Source organism: Haliaeetus albicilla, chromosome 2, assembly GCF_947461875.1.
Source record: "Haliaeetus albicilla chromosome 2, bHalAlb1.1, whole genome shotgun sequence".
NCBI lineage: Eukaryota > Metazoa > Chordata > Aves > Accipitriformes > Accipitridae > Haliaeetus > Haliaeetus albicilla.
Genome location: NC_091484.1, coordinates 24,681,219 through 24,697,764, shown reverse-complemented (window position 1 = coordinate 24,697,764; position 16,546 = coordinate 24,681,219). Strand labels below are relative to the sequence as shown.

General features: G+C 38.5%; 1 protein-coding gene across 7 annotated transcripts in view; it reads left to right on the top strand.

The window, feature by feature from the left end:
• The window catches only part of TRAK1 (trafficking kinesin protein 1), a 138,705-nt gene that overhangs the window by 15,334 nt on the left and 106,825 nt on the right, over positions 1-16,546 (top strand). For 3 of the 7 annotated variants that reach the window (XM_069810804.1, XM_069810795.1, XM_069810778.1), the window contains exon 1: positions 10,557-10,698. The exons of 2 other annotated variants lie outside the window; for them this stretch is intronic. In XM_069810804.1, the coding sequence (XP_069666905.1) occupies positions 10,613-10,698 (86 nt within the window). In that variant the 5' untranslated portion in view covers positions 10,557-10,612. Of the gene's footprint in view, positions 1-10,555; positions 10,699-16,546 lie in introns of those variants that run through there. 2 more of the 7 variants (XM_069810787.1, XM_069810881.1) reach the window with 2 other exon arrangements.

Here is a 16,546-nt window from a genome sequence, read left to right as displayed (position 1 = left end):
ACATAAAACTGAAAAGTAACTTGCTCTGTATTTTCTCTTCTTTTTCCCTTTGTTGTTCAGTGATGTGGTGCAAATTAAGAAAGATTATCTGCTAAATGTCTCTTATTTTAAAGCGGGCCAACATCATTGGACAGTGTGGGAATTTATAAACCGTTGCCTTTATCTGCTTTTGGTTTTTTTTGTCCCCTCTCTCCCTCATGGGAAATGAGAATGAAAACATTCTTTGATGAGGATGTTAGTGTCACATTATTGGTGTTTTATAGTAGACTGATTAAATGGGTTGTTCATGGAATCTGAAGCTCAGTATTCAGTCTGTTGTTACTGTGGATACAGCGATTTGCTAAAGTAGCCACCCCTTCGTGCTTTGCCGGTGACTGAACTTGGCTGTGGAATGTTTGCCTCTCCTGTCTGTGCTAGAGACACGGTCAGTTTTTGGGCCAGGTCTAGCCTTTCATGGGTGCACCTGCACACATTATATTAAATAACAAACTGAACTCATGCCTGTTGACTGCTGGAAGCTACCTATATTTTTGTGTAGATGGAAGAGTAAAAAAGGTGGACTGAAGCGTAATGGAAGTCTCGGGCGCCTCGCCCCTACCCATATATTGCTTTCTTTGTTCCCACTTCCACAGAGTACTCATACCGTTTTGCTAGCCCCATCTTTTGGGCATGGGAAATTGCAGACATTTCTCTAAAACATCTGTGTAATAAATATCTCTTAATGCCCAATGCTGACTCTGTGTGAGCTAAAACGTAGTTCCATTTCCTGAGTTCCTTGCTCTTCTGCTTTCTTTTTTTTTTTTTTCTCTTTGAAATAAAGTATTTCTCCTCTATAAACCTGCCTTTGAACATGCTTAAAAGAAAGTGAGTAGAAACATTTATTTGTAAGTAAACTAAATGGACAGGAATAGAAGATAGTCCATGAGTTTGGGGGAGGGGAACCTAACACCTCTGTAATACAGTTAAGTGCAGTTAAAAGCATTTTATGTTTCTAACCCTGGATCACTGAGACTTGCAGTTATTTTCTTGAGTAGCTTCATTTTATGGAATAGGGAGTGCTCTGCTAAACTGGAATTTAGTGAAAGGAGCATGGGGAAATCCTATGGAAACAGTGACTGTTGAACTGCTTGAAATATAAGCATTTCAACTTGCTTTCTGCATTGGTTCTTTAGTGAAATGTAAATTGAGTTGAGAATGAATGAACGTGTCCAACCTTTGAGTGTTTCTGCTCTTTGCCTGGGTTGGGGGCCAGGGTCAGGAGTGGTCACATGAGTCTGTGCTGAGATCATTAGACTGGGGACACCAGCTGTGCTATTATTAGGGGTTTTAAAGTCTGTGGCAGATGTTCTTAGGCTCTCTTCCAGCCCCCACATATGGTGCAGTGGAGTACATGGAAAAAGAAACGCCTGACAAATTGTTTTTCCATGCAACAAACAGATTTTTGTATTTTTTTCTCCCATGCAACCAGATAAGATATTTTATGTTAACTTGCATGTATCAAAAACTAATCTGAAGTACTTGAAACAGAAGACTGAAAAAAGTGATAATATAAGAATAAAAATACAAGTACTTTGCTTGGAAAGTAGGACTTTGAGATCCAGCCAGGACTCAAGTCTGTAGGTGCGTGTGTTCTGCCATTCATGTATTTGTTTTTTATTTTCTTTGATACTGCTATTTAGACAGGACCCTTGTTGTATTATTTTTGTGTATGTATATAATGTAAAGCTGTTCCTGCAAAGACTTTGAATGTATGTGATGAGACATAAGATGAGATGTAATACACACAGAGCAAAGAGCCATTGATAATGTGGTGATTAGAACTACTGCTTGTTTTGTTATGGTGATATAGCATGGAGGAAAGCATGGGTTTTCTTTCTTTTTGTCATAGTAGGAAAAGAGTATGTGTGTCTTGTTTTGAATGTGTAATTTGTGTCCCCTGTGGAAGACGGCTAACCAGTTTAAGTATCCTCAAAATATAAGTTACAAGGTGCTTAGTATTCTGTGGACTTCTGACATGCTCTGTGTTGTACAAAACGCAAAAGTAAGGTATCTACCAGGAAGATGCAAGACTGACTAAATGGCAAACCAAAGGTACATGAGGAGCTGAAGAATGTGAACTATTAATAATAGGTAACAAGTATGTCTCTCTTTATTTCTTGTGTTATGGGTTTTTTAACCGATTAAGCGTGTTGTTGCTAAGCAGAACAATGAATTTGTAAACAATTCACCGTGCATCATCTTTTCCTTTCTGTCATTAAAGTGTGTAGTGGTTTTTGAGCTACACCAGCTGAAAGGCTGCATGAGTTGCCGTGTGTTAAGCACAAAGGGAAGAAAATACACCACTGGATAACTTTTTGTTTTTCTGTGTCCATCTCTCAGCTTCCTAACTTTAATCAGACAGCTAACTCATACAGAGCTTTTTAGTATGATTAAAGAGAAAGTACTCAAAATAATCTAACATGCAATTCTTTTGGGGGCTGTCATGCTTTTTCCATGCATTTTCTTGGCACATGTTCCCTTCTGGATGTTATAGCTACAGACCATACAATTAATCAGAAAATCTGAATGCTCATTCTCTGCATTGTTTTATCTGACACCAAAAAACCAATGTTGGTGACCTAAAGGATTTTTTTACTTTTTAAGTCAGTGAAATGGGATTTTAATCAAGTGGTAGGACCCACTTGTAGGTGCATATTTCTGGCAAGAGAGAGATCTCTAGAACTAGTCTGAATGTGATTCCCTTTTTTGATCTCCCCATCCTCAAACTGTTAACCTTTCTCCTTTCTAGTAATGGTGGTATTTCAAACCACTAGAGATGCAGATAGTTCTTCAGGCCATTCCCACAGTACAGTGTAAAAGAACTAAGTGCCTCCATTTACCGCAGTGTGGAGAGCCATGGGATGTGATCCCAGAAGTCTTTGATAGCCCATGTGGATGAGTGCTGTTTTACAACTTTTACCTACTCATTTGAGGGTACTGCTGTATGATTGCACCCAAAGGAAGCTGCTTTGTGTGCTGAAACCTGGCTGTCGATTACTCAGGTTGATAGCAGTGAGGAATCAATTGCTCTTTGAATAAGATTGTGACAGTCCACACAGTCACATAGCTCCTATGAAAAGAACAGTGTCTCCTGTGTTACTGAGATTACAGTGCAGGACCCAGAGAAAATTTAAGAGGATTAGTCATGGCGTGTTGCATTAAGCCCGACTGCTTAATCAGAAAGATTTTTTTCCTGAAGATTATTTTGTTGGCAAAACTGAGAAAATCAGGATCTTGATGAGCGCCAGGGGTTTGCTCTGAAAGCTTGGAGCAAGCAAAGTCCTGATGTGCTAACATGACTGGTTAGAACATGTTCTTCCCAGGTAAGAGGTGAACTGTCATGTCTGCATGATGGGAGGAAATTGTGGTAAATGTGCTTGTGGTATTATGCTTGCCTTCATAGGTGGCAGTCCTTGTTTGACTAGAATCCAGTTTTTATATAGCTTCTTACAGTATCAACAACTTTCTAACTGGAAAATAATTGCTTGGATTAAAGTGGTTGAGTCTTGCTCTGAGAGTATTAAGCCCTGGTCAGCTCCTCTCCCCCCGCCAGTTCTGAACTTCAGCAACCTGTCCAATTTTCTGTGCATGAGGTGGGAGGAGAGGAGAGGAAGATTTGTTATGTTTCAGAAATGTATTTTCCCCTCCACAGAATGTGCTAGAGGAAGTGGTGCTTATTAAATCTTAACTTCCAGGATTCTTTGCAACTCCAGTGATACCATCAGTGATGCTGGTTCACGTACCTCTTTTGGCAGAAAACACTTCCATGCAATGAGTTCAAACTACAGTTGCCAGTTACATTTTAATTTCTCTGTAACTCTAGAATGCTTTAGGCATACAGATTCTCATGGGGATGTGTATCTTTGTGGGTAGATGGATCAACCCCTTGACAGTTGAAAATCTCATCCTCTCACTGAACATATGTTCTAAATCTGTCTTCTGAGAGTGTACGGGAGCCTACTAGCTAATCTAGCTAACTTCACTCCCTCTTCAGCCTTAATCAATATATTCTAAATAGTGTGGTAACTGCCATGTTAGGTGTATGTGTGTATTTGTTTTATGAAGGTTCATTTTGCTAATTGACAGGTTGATAGATTAATGCACACTCCTACTCCTTGGGTGTATTGCGGATGCGCTGTGACTTTTTTTATTTACTTATTTTTTAAAAAAATATCCTCCCCTCCCCCAAGCCTGACACTTCTTTTTGTTGCTGTCTTACAGTACTGAGCATGTTACTGCTTCAACTCAGCAGTAAAAAGAGAAACTTAATTGTGTTCTAAATAAGTGAAGCTCTGAAGAAGCAAATCTCCCACTTTCTTTCCCTCCTCCTCGTTTAAAACTAGATCTGTTGGCCCATCAGGAAGGGGCTTATATTTCTTGCTCATTTTCCAACTGTCAAGCAGAGCATGTAGTCATGCTGAACAAAGCAGCAACATTCCTGGATCCTTTTAATGGTGTATTCAGAACTCCAGTGCCTCCTGATTTAATGAGTACAGTGAATGTATTCAGAACTAACAAGAGCATGCTCATTAAACAGCAGTAAGTTAACTGTCCTATTCTCTGCTAGCAATCCAGGTCATAATTAAATGGTGCCATATCTGAATACAATACTGGGCTGTCAAATGGAGAGGTTAGATGTTCTGTGGGTGTGTGTGGTTAGATAGGATTGTTGGAGTATAAGTAATTCAGCTTAGCTTGCCTCACTGATAGGGCCACTTTTCTTGGTGGGTACTTGGTATTTACAAGTCCCAACCAACCAAAAAGTTTAAACTTAAGCAGTTAGCCAAAATGTTAATTTAAATTGTCTTTTAGTTTGTAGCTTTCAGTTTTATATTCTACTGCATTGTACTGTTACTGTTGTGTAAATCTAAAGTAGCACAGTTGTACTAACTGGATTTACTGCACTGTAACTGACGGCAGAATTGGACCCTTGGTTGACTTGACTGCTACATAAACTCAGTTGTACAGTCCTGATGGCCAGGTGGAGACATTTGAAAAATGAAGAGATCAGTTTAGCATTTCAGATTGGCAGATGGGAGCTGAACAAAGGGTTATCCTGCCTAGAGGCATACGGGAGCTTGTTGGAATTGTCTTCAGTGATGTTAAAATACAAGTAGCAGCTGAGTGCTCATGCAAGATATTTACCCCCAAAAGCACACTTATCTTAACTTTTTGTGCAATTATGGGTGAAAGCATAAATATTGAATACTTGTCTTTGCTTTTAATCTGATGTCTATTCTGAAATGATTTGGTTTTAATAGTTACAAGCAGTATTTAATAACAGATTTGGAGGCAGGGGGAATTTGGGCCTGAGGGAGGGATGGTACCTGTATGCTGTCTGCTTTTCTACTGGCAACCTCCTGACACTGTTTTGGGGGCTTTTAGCATAATCAGGATGACACCAAGCCAATTTTTATGTAAAACCAGCTGACAATCTAGTCAGTTTGTGCTGTCTGTCTTTAAACTGATTTCAGAAAGAACCCATACAGTCCCTAGTACCTGTTTGCCATCTGGAACAGCAGGCTCCCGCATGGATAGAGGCAGATGTACTGAATGTCTGATGTAGCCTTCTGCAGCTGCTGCCCCTTACCACAGGCTGGCTGTACCTGGCTCTGATCTTTGTTCCTCAGCCAGTCCCAGCAGGTCCCTGGCATGGGTGCCTGTGTAAGTCTATCAAACGTATGCTTAATTCTCTAATAAATAATCATTAAAGTTTCCTTCTTTCCTCTTTTCCTGAAGAGCCATTTTCATTCAGATACACTGAGTAAGCGTCACTCCTTGTCTTCTACATCTGTCCTTTTCCATTAATACTGAATGGTAAGTTTCCTTTTAAATGTAAACTTACCGCTTTGTTAATGCTGGTATGTGTTGTAAAACCTAAGCATGAATTGTTTGATGTAATTCAAAGGAAGAAAACTTGCACACTCCAGAGTAAGGAAGAACTTGTTCTTTCCACCTTTAAATATAAAGAATGAGTCACAGTGGTTGATCCAAACTGGAAACCACTTGTTCGCTTGGGGCGTCATGTGGAGACACACTAGCAGCTACTGGTGTCTTGTATAATGTGGGGATGTGTGTAGTGAGCGCACTGCTTGTAGAGAAAGAGGACAGAGGTGGGGAGGAGACTTCAGTTTTTCTTTGTTTGGCTTGTTTTCATTCTCAGTAGAACTTTCCCTGCTAGTGTCTGGAACAGGTGAATTCACCTGCGTGACCTTTTTGTGTAACTTGTTGATGGAGGTGTGATGGGTACTGCTGTAGGGACACCATATGAAACTGAGGCATGGAGTGAAGTTTTGTAATCTGGTGCTTTCTACTTCTGCCCTCAGGGTTTTTTCTCTCTATATTATGCAGATTGGTAAAAGGCCTATGTGTTCTTCAGTGTGTGTGTTTGGGGGGGGGGGGGTTGTTTTGAGGTTTTTTTGTGGTGTAGGATTGCCAGGGCAGAAAAAGACTATTGGGGAACAAGCTGCTTTCATTTTATTCGTATTTCTGAGGTTGAATTGCTTTTCACTTTTTTTAATTCTAGACCACTAATGTGCATTAGATGAAGAGGGAAGTGGAAACAAATCCTATTTTTGCAAGATCTTAAATATTTCTAAATTAATTCTAAACTTTGTATTGTGGCTTATAGCTTTCTTATAGTAGCCTTATAACTTTTAATATTAAGACAATCTACTACTCTGCCCATTTGCTCAGAGAATAATCTGCTGTTTACTGACTGTGCCTGGGTATCTGAAAAGCTGAGACACATTTCAAATGTTCTAGTTCTGAATAATAACTTATCCTGCCTACGTACAGTGTTTTCAGAGAAGCTGCAGGGGAAGGATTTTGGATTGAACGCATTTTTGCTTGTGTGGGTGTAAAAGGGCGGTGCAGGGGATGTTTCTTCACTGGAAAAATGATCCACAGTTTTCTATGTAAACTCTCTTGGCCCATCACTTCAGTCTGGATCTTTATACCCACCATGCCTAATAGCAGTTACTACAAAGGACAAACTTTTGTTACCTTGCATTAGTAAGACACTGGTTATTAGCACAGACAAGCTATTCTCTTCCTCCAACCTCTCTTCAGATTATCTTTAGAGACCATGACCTTTTCCTTCCTCACCATCAAGCTAAGATGGTAGTGAAAGTTATATTACGAACTTATCAAATAAAATGGTTTAGAAATGTTGAGCTGCAATATGTTGCAGGTAAAGGAAATCAAGAAATTTTGTGCTTTGCATGTAGGCTTATTATGAGTGTCAGATTTTTTTGGTTGGTTGGTTGGTTTTTTTTTTACCATAGCAAATGGACTATCAAAGAATAGATGTGCCAGATGGTAGTCTTGAGGTACTTCAAATACCTCTGCAATACAACCATGAAGCAGACAGTCTTGAGGATATGCAGTGTGAGTAGATGGATTATGTAGGTCCTGCAGCACTGGATTGTTCCTGCTATGATGGCATAATGTTTTATGGGTGGGCAGGAGACATCTAGTTAATGCCTTGAAGCTTTGGAGGTCTTATAGTATCAGCAAGGTGACTCTTCATAAAAATCTGTGTGTAAATAGCACCAAATAACTGTTTGCTTGTTGCTTATACAAGTCCTAGGTTTATATTTTGCAAAATCTGGGGTGATGCTCAGGTGTCCAAATCTGTCATTTGCTGTTCTCCCTTTTGTTGTTGTCTTTTTGTCTTCCCATTCTTCAGGAGCAGGACTCATTGCACTTCTGTGAGAATTTCATCTCTCTGCATGTACTGCAAGTACCTTGGGTAAAATGTGCTTTGGGATTTACACATGCCTTCTGTTCTTGTAAATTAAGAAAAAAAGTGGGGGCAGAGGAAGCTGATCATTCAGTAACAGTTTACCCACGTACTGCTCAACAGTGTCTTGATGGAAATTACTTTTCCCATGTGAAAGTCAGATAAATAGTTGATGATTCCTTTATTTAACAACAAATCAATTATTTAAATTGGAATGGAGTAGAATGCCTTGAAGGTCTGAAGTACACTGATCTGGCAATTCACGTCCACAGTTGCATACAACACAATGACTTGTGTTTCAGAATAAACTTTGCCAAATAATAAACCCAAGCAAATCTATACAATGGTTAGTAGCCAGTCAGCTGTAGAGTTAAATCCTGATTTATCTCACTGGATATTTAACAGTGACATAGTCTGGCAAAGGATAAATAATCTTACTGTCAGTTCATTCTTGATTATAGTGTCAGCAAATCTTGCTGCTGCTGAAGATGCGTGGGCAGGACAGATGGAAGATGACAATTACATAGACTCATTGGGAAACCTAAAAGAAAAATGTTGGTTGAAAAATTCTTAGTTCTCAGAAAAAGTAAATTTTGTAACTGAAAAATGAATGAAAACAAAAAATGGATTTTCACAAGATACTTTGCCTGTTGTGATTACAAGGAAACATCTGTGGAAATCCCAACTTGTACACAAGGGCTATGAAGAGGAAATCTTTCAGTTCTGCATGTTGGTGAAAAGAAACATTTTTTTCCTCTGCAATTTCGGCCCTTAAAAGAGTATTTTATTCCCTTCCCTGACCACTAAAGTGCTGTATTTGCATATTGCTGTGAATGTTAGTTCTGGATTGTCTTTAACTGATTGCTGAAGGCCTACTGCTGTATTTCCTTCCTTCTCTTTTTCTTTTTTTCACTCTTGGAGAAGAAAGGGAAACTTTTCATTGTTGTTGTAAAATTATTTTTCTGTATCTATGTCTTTTAAAGTTCCATGGTACTGGAAAATAATTATCTCCCTAACAGTGGAACTAAGTGGTATAAATAACTTGGGGATGGGAAGGTGTTGTCTTTGAAATAGGACAGGTACAATATTTTTCTCAGTGAAAAGTTCTATGTGAAAGATTTTCATTCGTTATTACTTTAAGTCTTGCTACTTCACTCTCAGGCTTAAACTTCATTTCTGCTATTGCAGGTGTTTGTGTTCAAGCTTAAGATGAAGTATAGAAGTGCACATGGGAATAGAATTATATTTGCAAATGTAAATCACCTCATCAAATCCACCATTCACCATATGGTGAATTTCAGTCTACTGTAATCACAGCCTGATATTCATAACAGTTCTTGCACTTTAATACGTTAAAACTGCACAAATCAGGACTGTTGTGAAGCTGGAAAACAGTGGTGTGAAAAGGCACTGGGAATATCTGCAGCTCCACTGATAAAGTAAATGACAACTTATGTATCTTAAATGCTGGGCATTATCCAGGCATACAGTTATGCTCACTCTTGAACTGAAGAATAATGAGATGATTGAATGCAAATCAATCTGAAAACATGCACGAGTTTAAAGGATTCATATAGTAAGAAGACAGTCCAAAATGAGGAATCTTCTTTTGATTAGGGTTGGGTTGTCAGCATCCAAAAGCTTGATGCAGTAGGAAGCACTGTAAATAACCATCAATATAGGTGTGAGCCTTTTGAATAATTATAATTGAACTTTTAAAAAATCTAGATAGACATGAGTGGAAAGGTAACTTCTAATAAGATCAGATGAGAAATGCTTAAAATTGCATTATCCTTTATTTTGTCTGAAGGAGCATCTGGTTTTGAAGAGGTTTTGCAGGTAGGGAGTTGCATTTCATCTCTACAAAGATTCAAAAGTTTGTCATTGGTATGGACTTACCCTTGGAAGAAAATGTTTACGCACCCTTTGTTTTGACACTAAGAGTTGGATCAGTCCACAAAGAGAATTGCTACTGGGAGAAGAGGTGGCTGCAATTGCAGTTTGTCCTGAATGTGAGGGGGCAGGAGGCTGTTTGAGAAGAACTGTTGTGATCTGTCTTGGAGGAGAAATTAAGAAAGGAAATTGCTCAATAGTTTTCTTGAGGAATGATAAATTATTTCCAAATTCTTAAAACTCAAAACGTTGTTGAGGTGACAGCTCATGCACTATATAAAAATGCCATTTTGAGGAGGGCAAAGTTCGTGACTGGCTTTCCTTTGGAGAATTTCAGTGAAATGGGGTTTAATTTGTGGGAGTACTAGTGTGATTGCCAGATGAGCTCGTAGCTCTGTTCTCTCACCAGTGTTTCAAGACTTGCAGCAGAAAGCCTTAGTCTTTGGAAATGTGTGCAGTTTTAAAGTACTACTTTGTTTTGCTCTATAGATAAATCTTACTACTTTTGTGAAGACTCTGGAAACATTTTTGTAGTGTTTTCATGATGGTATACCCTTCCCTGTTTATGCTTTCTATGTGATGTTTAAGAGGAAAAGATTTGCTAACACCTATTCTGTCGAGAGGATGTTTGCGTACAGTTGTCTATACTGGTCTGTGCTCAAACTAAAGATTTTGGACATGGTTAGGAATGTAGGCATTGTAAAACACGCTCTAAAGATTGAGGTTTTAATGCAGCAGACTGAAGAGAGGAGTAGTCTAACCCTTTCTTTTTCACTCAGTTTGGTAGTTTGTGTAACTGCTCTGCCAAGAGAGGGTGAGGAAACTTGTGCGTGAGCCAAAGTTACAATTGCATTCAAATGACCTTACAGCATCAAGAGCTGTTCATGTGAGGGAAACGCAAATAGAAGCGACACTTACAGTGAGCCTGCTAGCCAAATGGTGAAATTCTGGAGGGGAAAAGGAGGCTCAAGAAAAGAAGAATGCTCTGCAGATGATCAAGAACAAAAAGAGTTGAAAACCAGGTACAGCAATGGCTGCTACGGAGCTGTAATCCCCCAATACTGTTTGTGTCTCCTTAGAGCTTAGCTTTGAATGTGGTATGTATGTAGTGTGTGTGCAGAGGCGTTGCTAGCCATGTTTTAAATTGGCTCAGACAAGGGAAGAGAACATGGCAAATGCTGCTTTAGTACTTTTTGGTTTCCCTTACTCCGCTGTTTAGTTGAATGCTGTTTTTCAACTATTGCACTGCATAACTCTGCCTGGCCTCTTTCTCCAATAATGCTGAGCTGAGCTGCTGCTGTGTTGTCAGATGCGGGTTTTGTTCTGGTGGGGCAGGGGAAAAGACTTATGCTTTGATGTGCAAAAGTAGGGCATCAACAGTGTACTGTGCTTGAATGGTCAAGGATCACTGTTCACTGTGGCTACTTTCTCCCTCCCTGCCTCAAGGTCTAACGTTAGTCCTAGTAAACTGCCATGTTACTTAAAATGCTGCCACCATAAGATTATTTTGAGAATAAACCAGAAGGAATCTGAGATACCTAATATTTTTAAGGTTACAGATGAAACTGCTTTGGGCATCAGGTATCTTAAGTTGTGATATTATTATTATTAAACAAGTGTTGGGGTGGGAGCAGGCAAATTGGTGCAAACAGAATTACTTGCATAGTTTTGCAGGCTTTTGACTGCAAAGAAACTGCAGTTATTTTTGTCCTATATGCCTAGGACAATTTGTTGGTCGCTGATTTCTATTGGTGATCCTGGGCAGGACATGTGTTAATATTTATATGCTGTGTGTATTAATCTTTGTATATGCTGATAGATACTTTGGTAACTTTAAGCCTGTTTACTGAAGTATGCTCTTAGTGATGCCTGTCTAACTGGTATCCTGGACTTCATTCTATTGTTAAAATGGAAATTCCTACAATATAAGGAGCTTAGACATGAGTGTTTCCCTTGAAACACAAGATAACTTGTGCTGGGGATGTCATTTTATGAAGCTCATTTTCTGGATGTGGTCTGAGTTTGCTTTTCTTATCTGTATTTAAATTTGAAACTAGAACTTTAAAACAAAAAAGCAAAACGGTTAAAAACTAATGCATGAGTTTTGGATGGTATGAACTATTTTCTTCATAGAACTTTTCGTTAAGAATAATTTTTAAAATCTTGATGGCTCTGAAATTTGATTGCAGTTGGAGAGTTATGTTCTTGTGTTCTGGTGGCTGGAAGGTGGGAAAGCTATTTGGATATCCCCCCAACATTGTTACTGTGAGTTTCTTTGCTTACCAATTACTTTTAATGTAATAATTTTCATTGCTATAATCAAATGAGGAACAACTCTTTATAATTTACTAATTCTTTTTAATACTCCACAACTTGGCTGTGTCTGAACTCTGTTAAAAGAATGAGTACATTTAGTGAATTTTTAAAAAATTTGCAAATGCTTCTAATCAAGTTAAAACAAGAAATCAAATTTAACTTTATTTTTTACATGCTCTTTGTTACAAAACCCATTTCATCTTAGAGCCAAAAGAGTTTAAAGGGCTTTTCCATCTTTGGGAGCTTTTTAGCTTTGGAACAATGTCCATAATAGCTGTTTCTTGCTCTGTGATTGACTGACTTGAAGGAAGCAGACTTTTCTTAATAAAAAGCTTTACATCTTAAAACTTTGGAAAAATGCTTTGGACTGGCATTACCTGCCCCGCCTAAAATCCTTAACACACTCAAAAATCTCAGTGCTACATTTGTTTTTAGACTATTGTAGGAAAGCAAAGGGAAGGAAATGGGACATTTTTGTAGAATTGTTAGCATCTGTAACGTGACTTTGCAAATTATGGGAGCGTAAATGTAGTTGGACAGAGATGGAGTTCATATTGGGCAGAAAGAATACCCTTCTTGTTAGCTCTTTTTACTCTCCTCCTTCTCTGTCCCTACTAGTTCAGGTAGGATTACATTGGAACTGAAGGGCACTTAAATTCTAGTCAGAGCCCTTTTCCACAGGGATTAGACTAAAAGAATCTAAAGCGTTCTTGAGTGAAATACATCTGATGGATTTTTCTTGTTCATTTTCGTATGGCTCACTTTTTCCTCTTGTAAATTCCTGTTTCAACCCCTGATAAAGAACATAAATGTACAGTGAATAGAAAGAGTTTGTATTCTCCCTGTTCACTTAACTTACCCACACTTCTTTTTTCTTTCTGTTAAATCTACTTCCAGTGGGGCACTTATATTCATCACAGAGTGGCTCAGAATTTGTCCCCACTTCTTTTATTTATCTCTGAAATACAGAGGGACACCTGCCTTGCACAGGTGTCAAGCTATTTTCAGTTCTTGTGGAGAAAGTCTTTTTGAAGGAATATGTTAAAATCAGAAGTATTTTCAACAGGCTTTTATTTCTTCTCAAATCTCCCTGCCCCTCTGCCTTTGTGTATCCCCACATGTTGCTGTTTAATGTAGGTACTGCTATGGTACGGACTGCAGTGGAAATCAGTTTTGTTTCTTTCTGGTGAACTGTGTCCCAAAACATGGTATTAACACAGATACTAAGAAGAAAAGTTGGAGGTAGAGGAAACTTATGTGAAAGGTCCTGTTAGAGACTGCCCTGTAGGCCGGAGGTCTTGTTCAGTGAGCGGTCTGGTTCTAAAATATTTGAAGGGAGCTTGGATAAAAGCAAAGGATAGGTCTGTACTAAAACCTGCAGTCTTTGCAGACTAGAAAGAAAACAGAATAACTTAATCTTAATTAAGGCTTTGAACAGAACTGAAAGTAATGGGACTAATTTATAATACATTTACTAGCCTTCCTAATTAGATTTTAGTTCGAATTATTCTGAGACAACTTGTTTCAAATGTGAAATTAAAGACTGAGGTGGATATGTGGCCTTTTAGAGTAGTACAGCTTGCCTTCAAATCATCATGGGGCTGTACAGGAATTACTGGAAAACCTGAGGATTAGAAGTGATAGGAGTGAATTTTACCTTGTGGTTTCCATGCTGTTAGATTTTTTTAAATACTGAAACTATTTCCTCATCAACTGTGATACTGTTCCCTTTGATCCCACCTCATTCTGAAATCCTTTTTCTCCGAAAGAGATGAAATATGCTTCCTGATGTCATTTGACTTCACATGTATAAGTTTTCATCAGAAAGCTGGAACTGAAGGTGAAAAACGTAGCTGACCAGAAACTTTCAATACAGGAGCTGCAGAAAGAATAGCTGCCTAGTTAGGCTCTAAAAATCATGTGAACTTTAAGCCACTCAGGAGCTTAATTTAGTGGAAGACTGGCCCGAGAAGCTTAATATAGATAGCTCAGATATCATGTGGAAACTCTAATTTAGACATGTATTGATATAAGAGACCTTGAGCTTATTTTTATTTGTTCCTGGCCAGATTGTTTGTTTGCTTCCCTCCCTTAACCCCGCTCTTTATTGTCAGGAAATGCAGTACATTGGCAACTGTCAACTGCACAGCTACACCTAGCTGTACCAGGGAGAGTGAAGGAAAATCGGCCTTCCTATACTGGCACTTGGTTTAGCCAGTTTCCAGTGTAGTCTTGAGTAAGCTTGTTTGGTCCTGCTCCTGGTAACTGTGACTGGGAAGGTGAAACAAGTAGTGGCTCTGGTCAGGGTATCCTTCTGCTTGCTGAGAAGTGTTGGTGACTTTTGAACATGGCTTTTCCTTTTCTTCCCATAAGTGAAGTTCTTGAAGTGGTGAGAGACAACAAAAGTGGTAGGGAAAATGCTTGTCTCAAAGTTCAGAGGAAAGCAGGTGAGGTAATGGAGATGCATCACCCTCTCAGTGCCCTCCTTCCAATGTAAAACAAAAGAAAACAAACTTAAGTTTAAGTGTTTATCTTGAAATGGTAGTCTTTAGATCAGGCAAATTCTTTGCTCTTCTCTGCCTCTTAAAGAAAGATGCAAGTTCACTGGGATTTTTAGTCTTTTTCCTTATTTTAAAGTTATGCCTAAGCACTAGTTTACTTGTATGTTTCCCAATACTGTAACTTCAAATTATAGCTATTACACCAACAGCACAGTAATTTTTAACTCAGTTTGGAAAACCTCTTGTTTCTGGCATGGTCATTAACATAACATCAGTAGGAAGGTCATAGTGTGACTGATGTGACTTGCCCTCTGATGAAAGTGTCGTGGGAAAAACAAATGGATTCCCTGTATGTTTACAGTAGCCATGGAAAGTTCTGCTTTGCTAAAATCTGTATTAAGCTAAGGAAAAAAAATCCACCCACACTCTAAAGCTTTACTTTAAAAAAATTTGATGTTTTCAAGTATCACTTCAATTCTCCACAGGAATTTATTTGGGGTAAAATCATATTGTTGGTCTGGAAGCAGCTGGGGATTTTAACTGTACAAGAAAAAATATTTCTGAAGCATGTGTTCAAAGTCTGGAGTAGGTGTTTTTGATATCACTCCCACACTTCTTAAAATTACAACCCTTAATGCAGTCACAGTTTATGACATGTAACTGTACTTATGGATCTGTAACTTCATAACCAGAGGTTCAGTTTGGGAGGTATCATGAAAACTACTGTTGTCTTCCATAAGAAGAATTAAAATACCTCAACATCCTTACAAAAAACAGAGATGGAGTAAATAGGACACCTTTATGTTTAAAAACTTTTTAAGTTGATGGTGAAGGTTTCCCTACTTAAATTCTCTGTAAATAAAGCTAACTTCTCTAAACCATATAGAATAAGGTTGTGAATAAGAGTCAGACCAAGGCTCTTTGTGGTGGGTTGCCCAGTTTTTGCTGTAATGACACAAAAACTCTGTTGTTCCATCCATTTTGAGTAAGTCACAGTACTGTCCTCTGGTAGCAGTGAGTGGTGGAAGTTGCAGAAGTTTGTGGTCTATACAGGGAGGACAGTTTTATGTAAGAAGCTTCAAAGTCTTGCTAACTTTTTCTATGTCTTTCTGAGAGATGGCAAGTTCCTTTTGAGTTAAAAAATCTCAAATACAGGTGCTGTGAGTCAAGGTGATTTTTTTTAAGATGTCTTGAAAGTTTTGGATGGCACTTAAGCATAGTGATACAGTGCAGAATGCCATTTTATGCAATATCTGAAGATGACCTACTTCTTGTCATGTCTCCATTACATTTGCTTTTACCATAATTTAAAAGTAATTAGAAACTTGGTTAGCATAAAATTAACTTTGTGAAGGGGGAAGAAGGGAAATATAAATATTTTGTCTTTACTGAACAATATTGCATTGCTTTGCAACTGACAAATGACCATCTCAAGTATTTGAGTGAACATCTATATGAAGGATAGCCTCAATCGCTATGATTCATTTGTATTAGAAGTAGGTTGCGCTACAACTACCTCCAAAAATGCAAACCAAATGTTTTTATGTACTTTTTTGAACACCAGACCAATCCCTTATTCCATTAAATTCTAGCTGTTAAACTAGAGAACTTGCTTCTAGAGATAAAAAGGAGAATAAGCAACTGGGTATTTTTGGTGCTAAAGCACTCTTCCATTTCAGGAAGTGCTATCAAAATTATTCTCCCTTCTCAAGGTTTGATGGAAGCATGCCTAGCACACATTTTTGAGGCTCTTAACTGGTCTTTAATGCTGTAGCTCCAAACTTTGGGTAATGAAGGATCTCATGTGCATTTTTCCTGTAGTGATCATAGCGTGCAGTGAAGCAACAGAACCCACAACACAGGTATCCACACAAAAGTGACCTGGGCAGGCCTTTTAATCCCTCTGTCTGCTTTATTACTGTTTTATAGTGAGGAAAAAAAACTTTGAGTGTTGAGAGCATTGCACTTGCCTACAAAAGGTCACGTACGTTATTACACATTGCTTATAAAGACCTCCAGAGAAACAACCATGGAAAACTGCTGAATTGCAAAG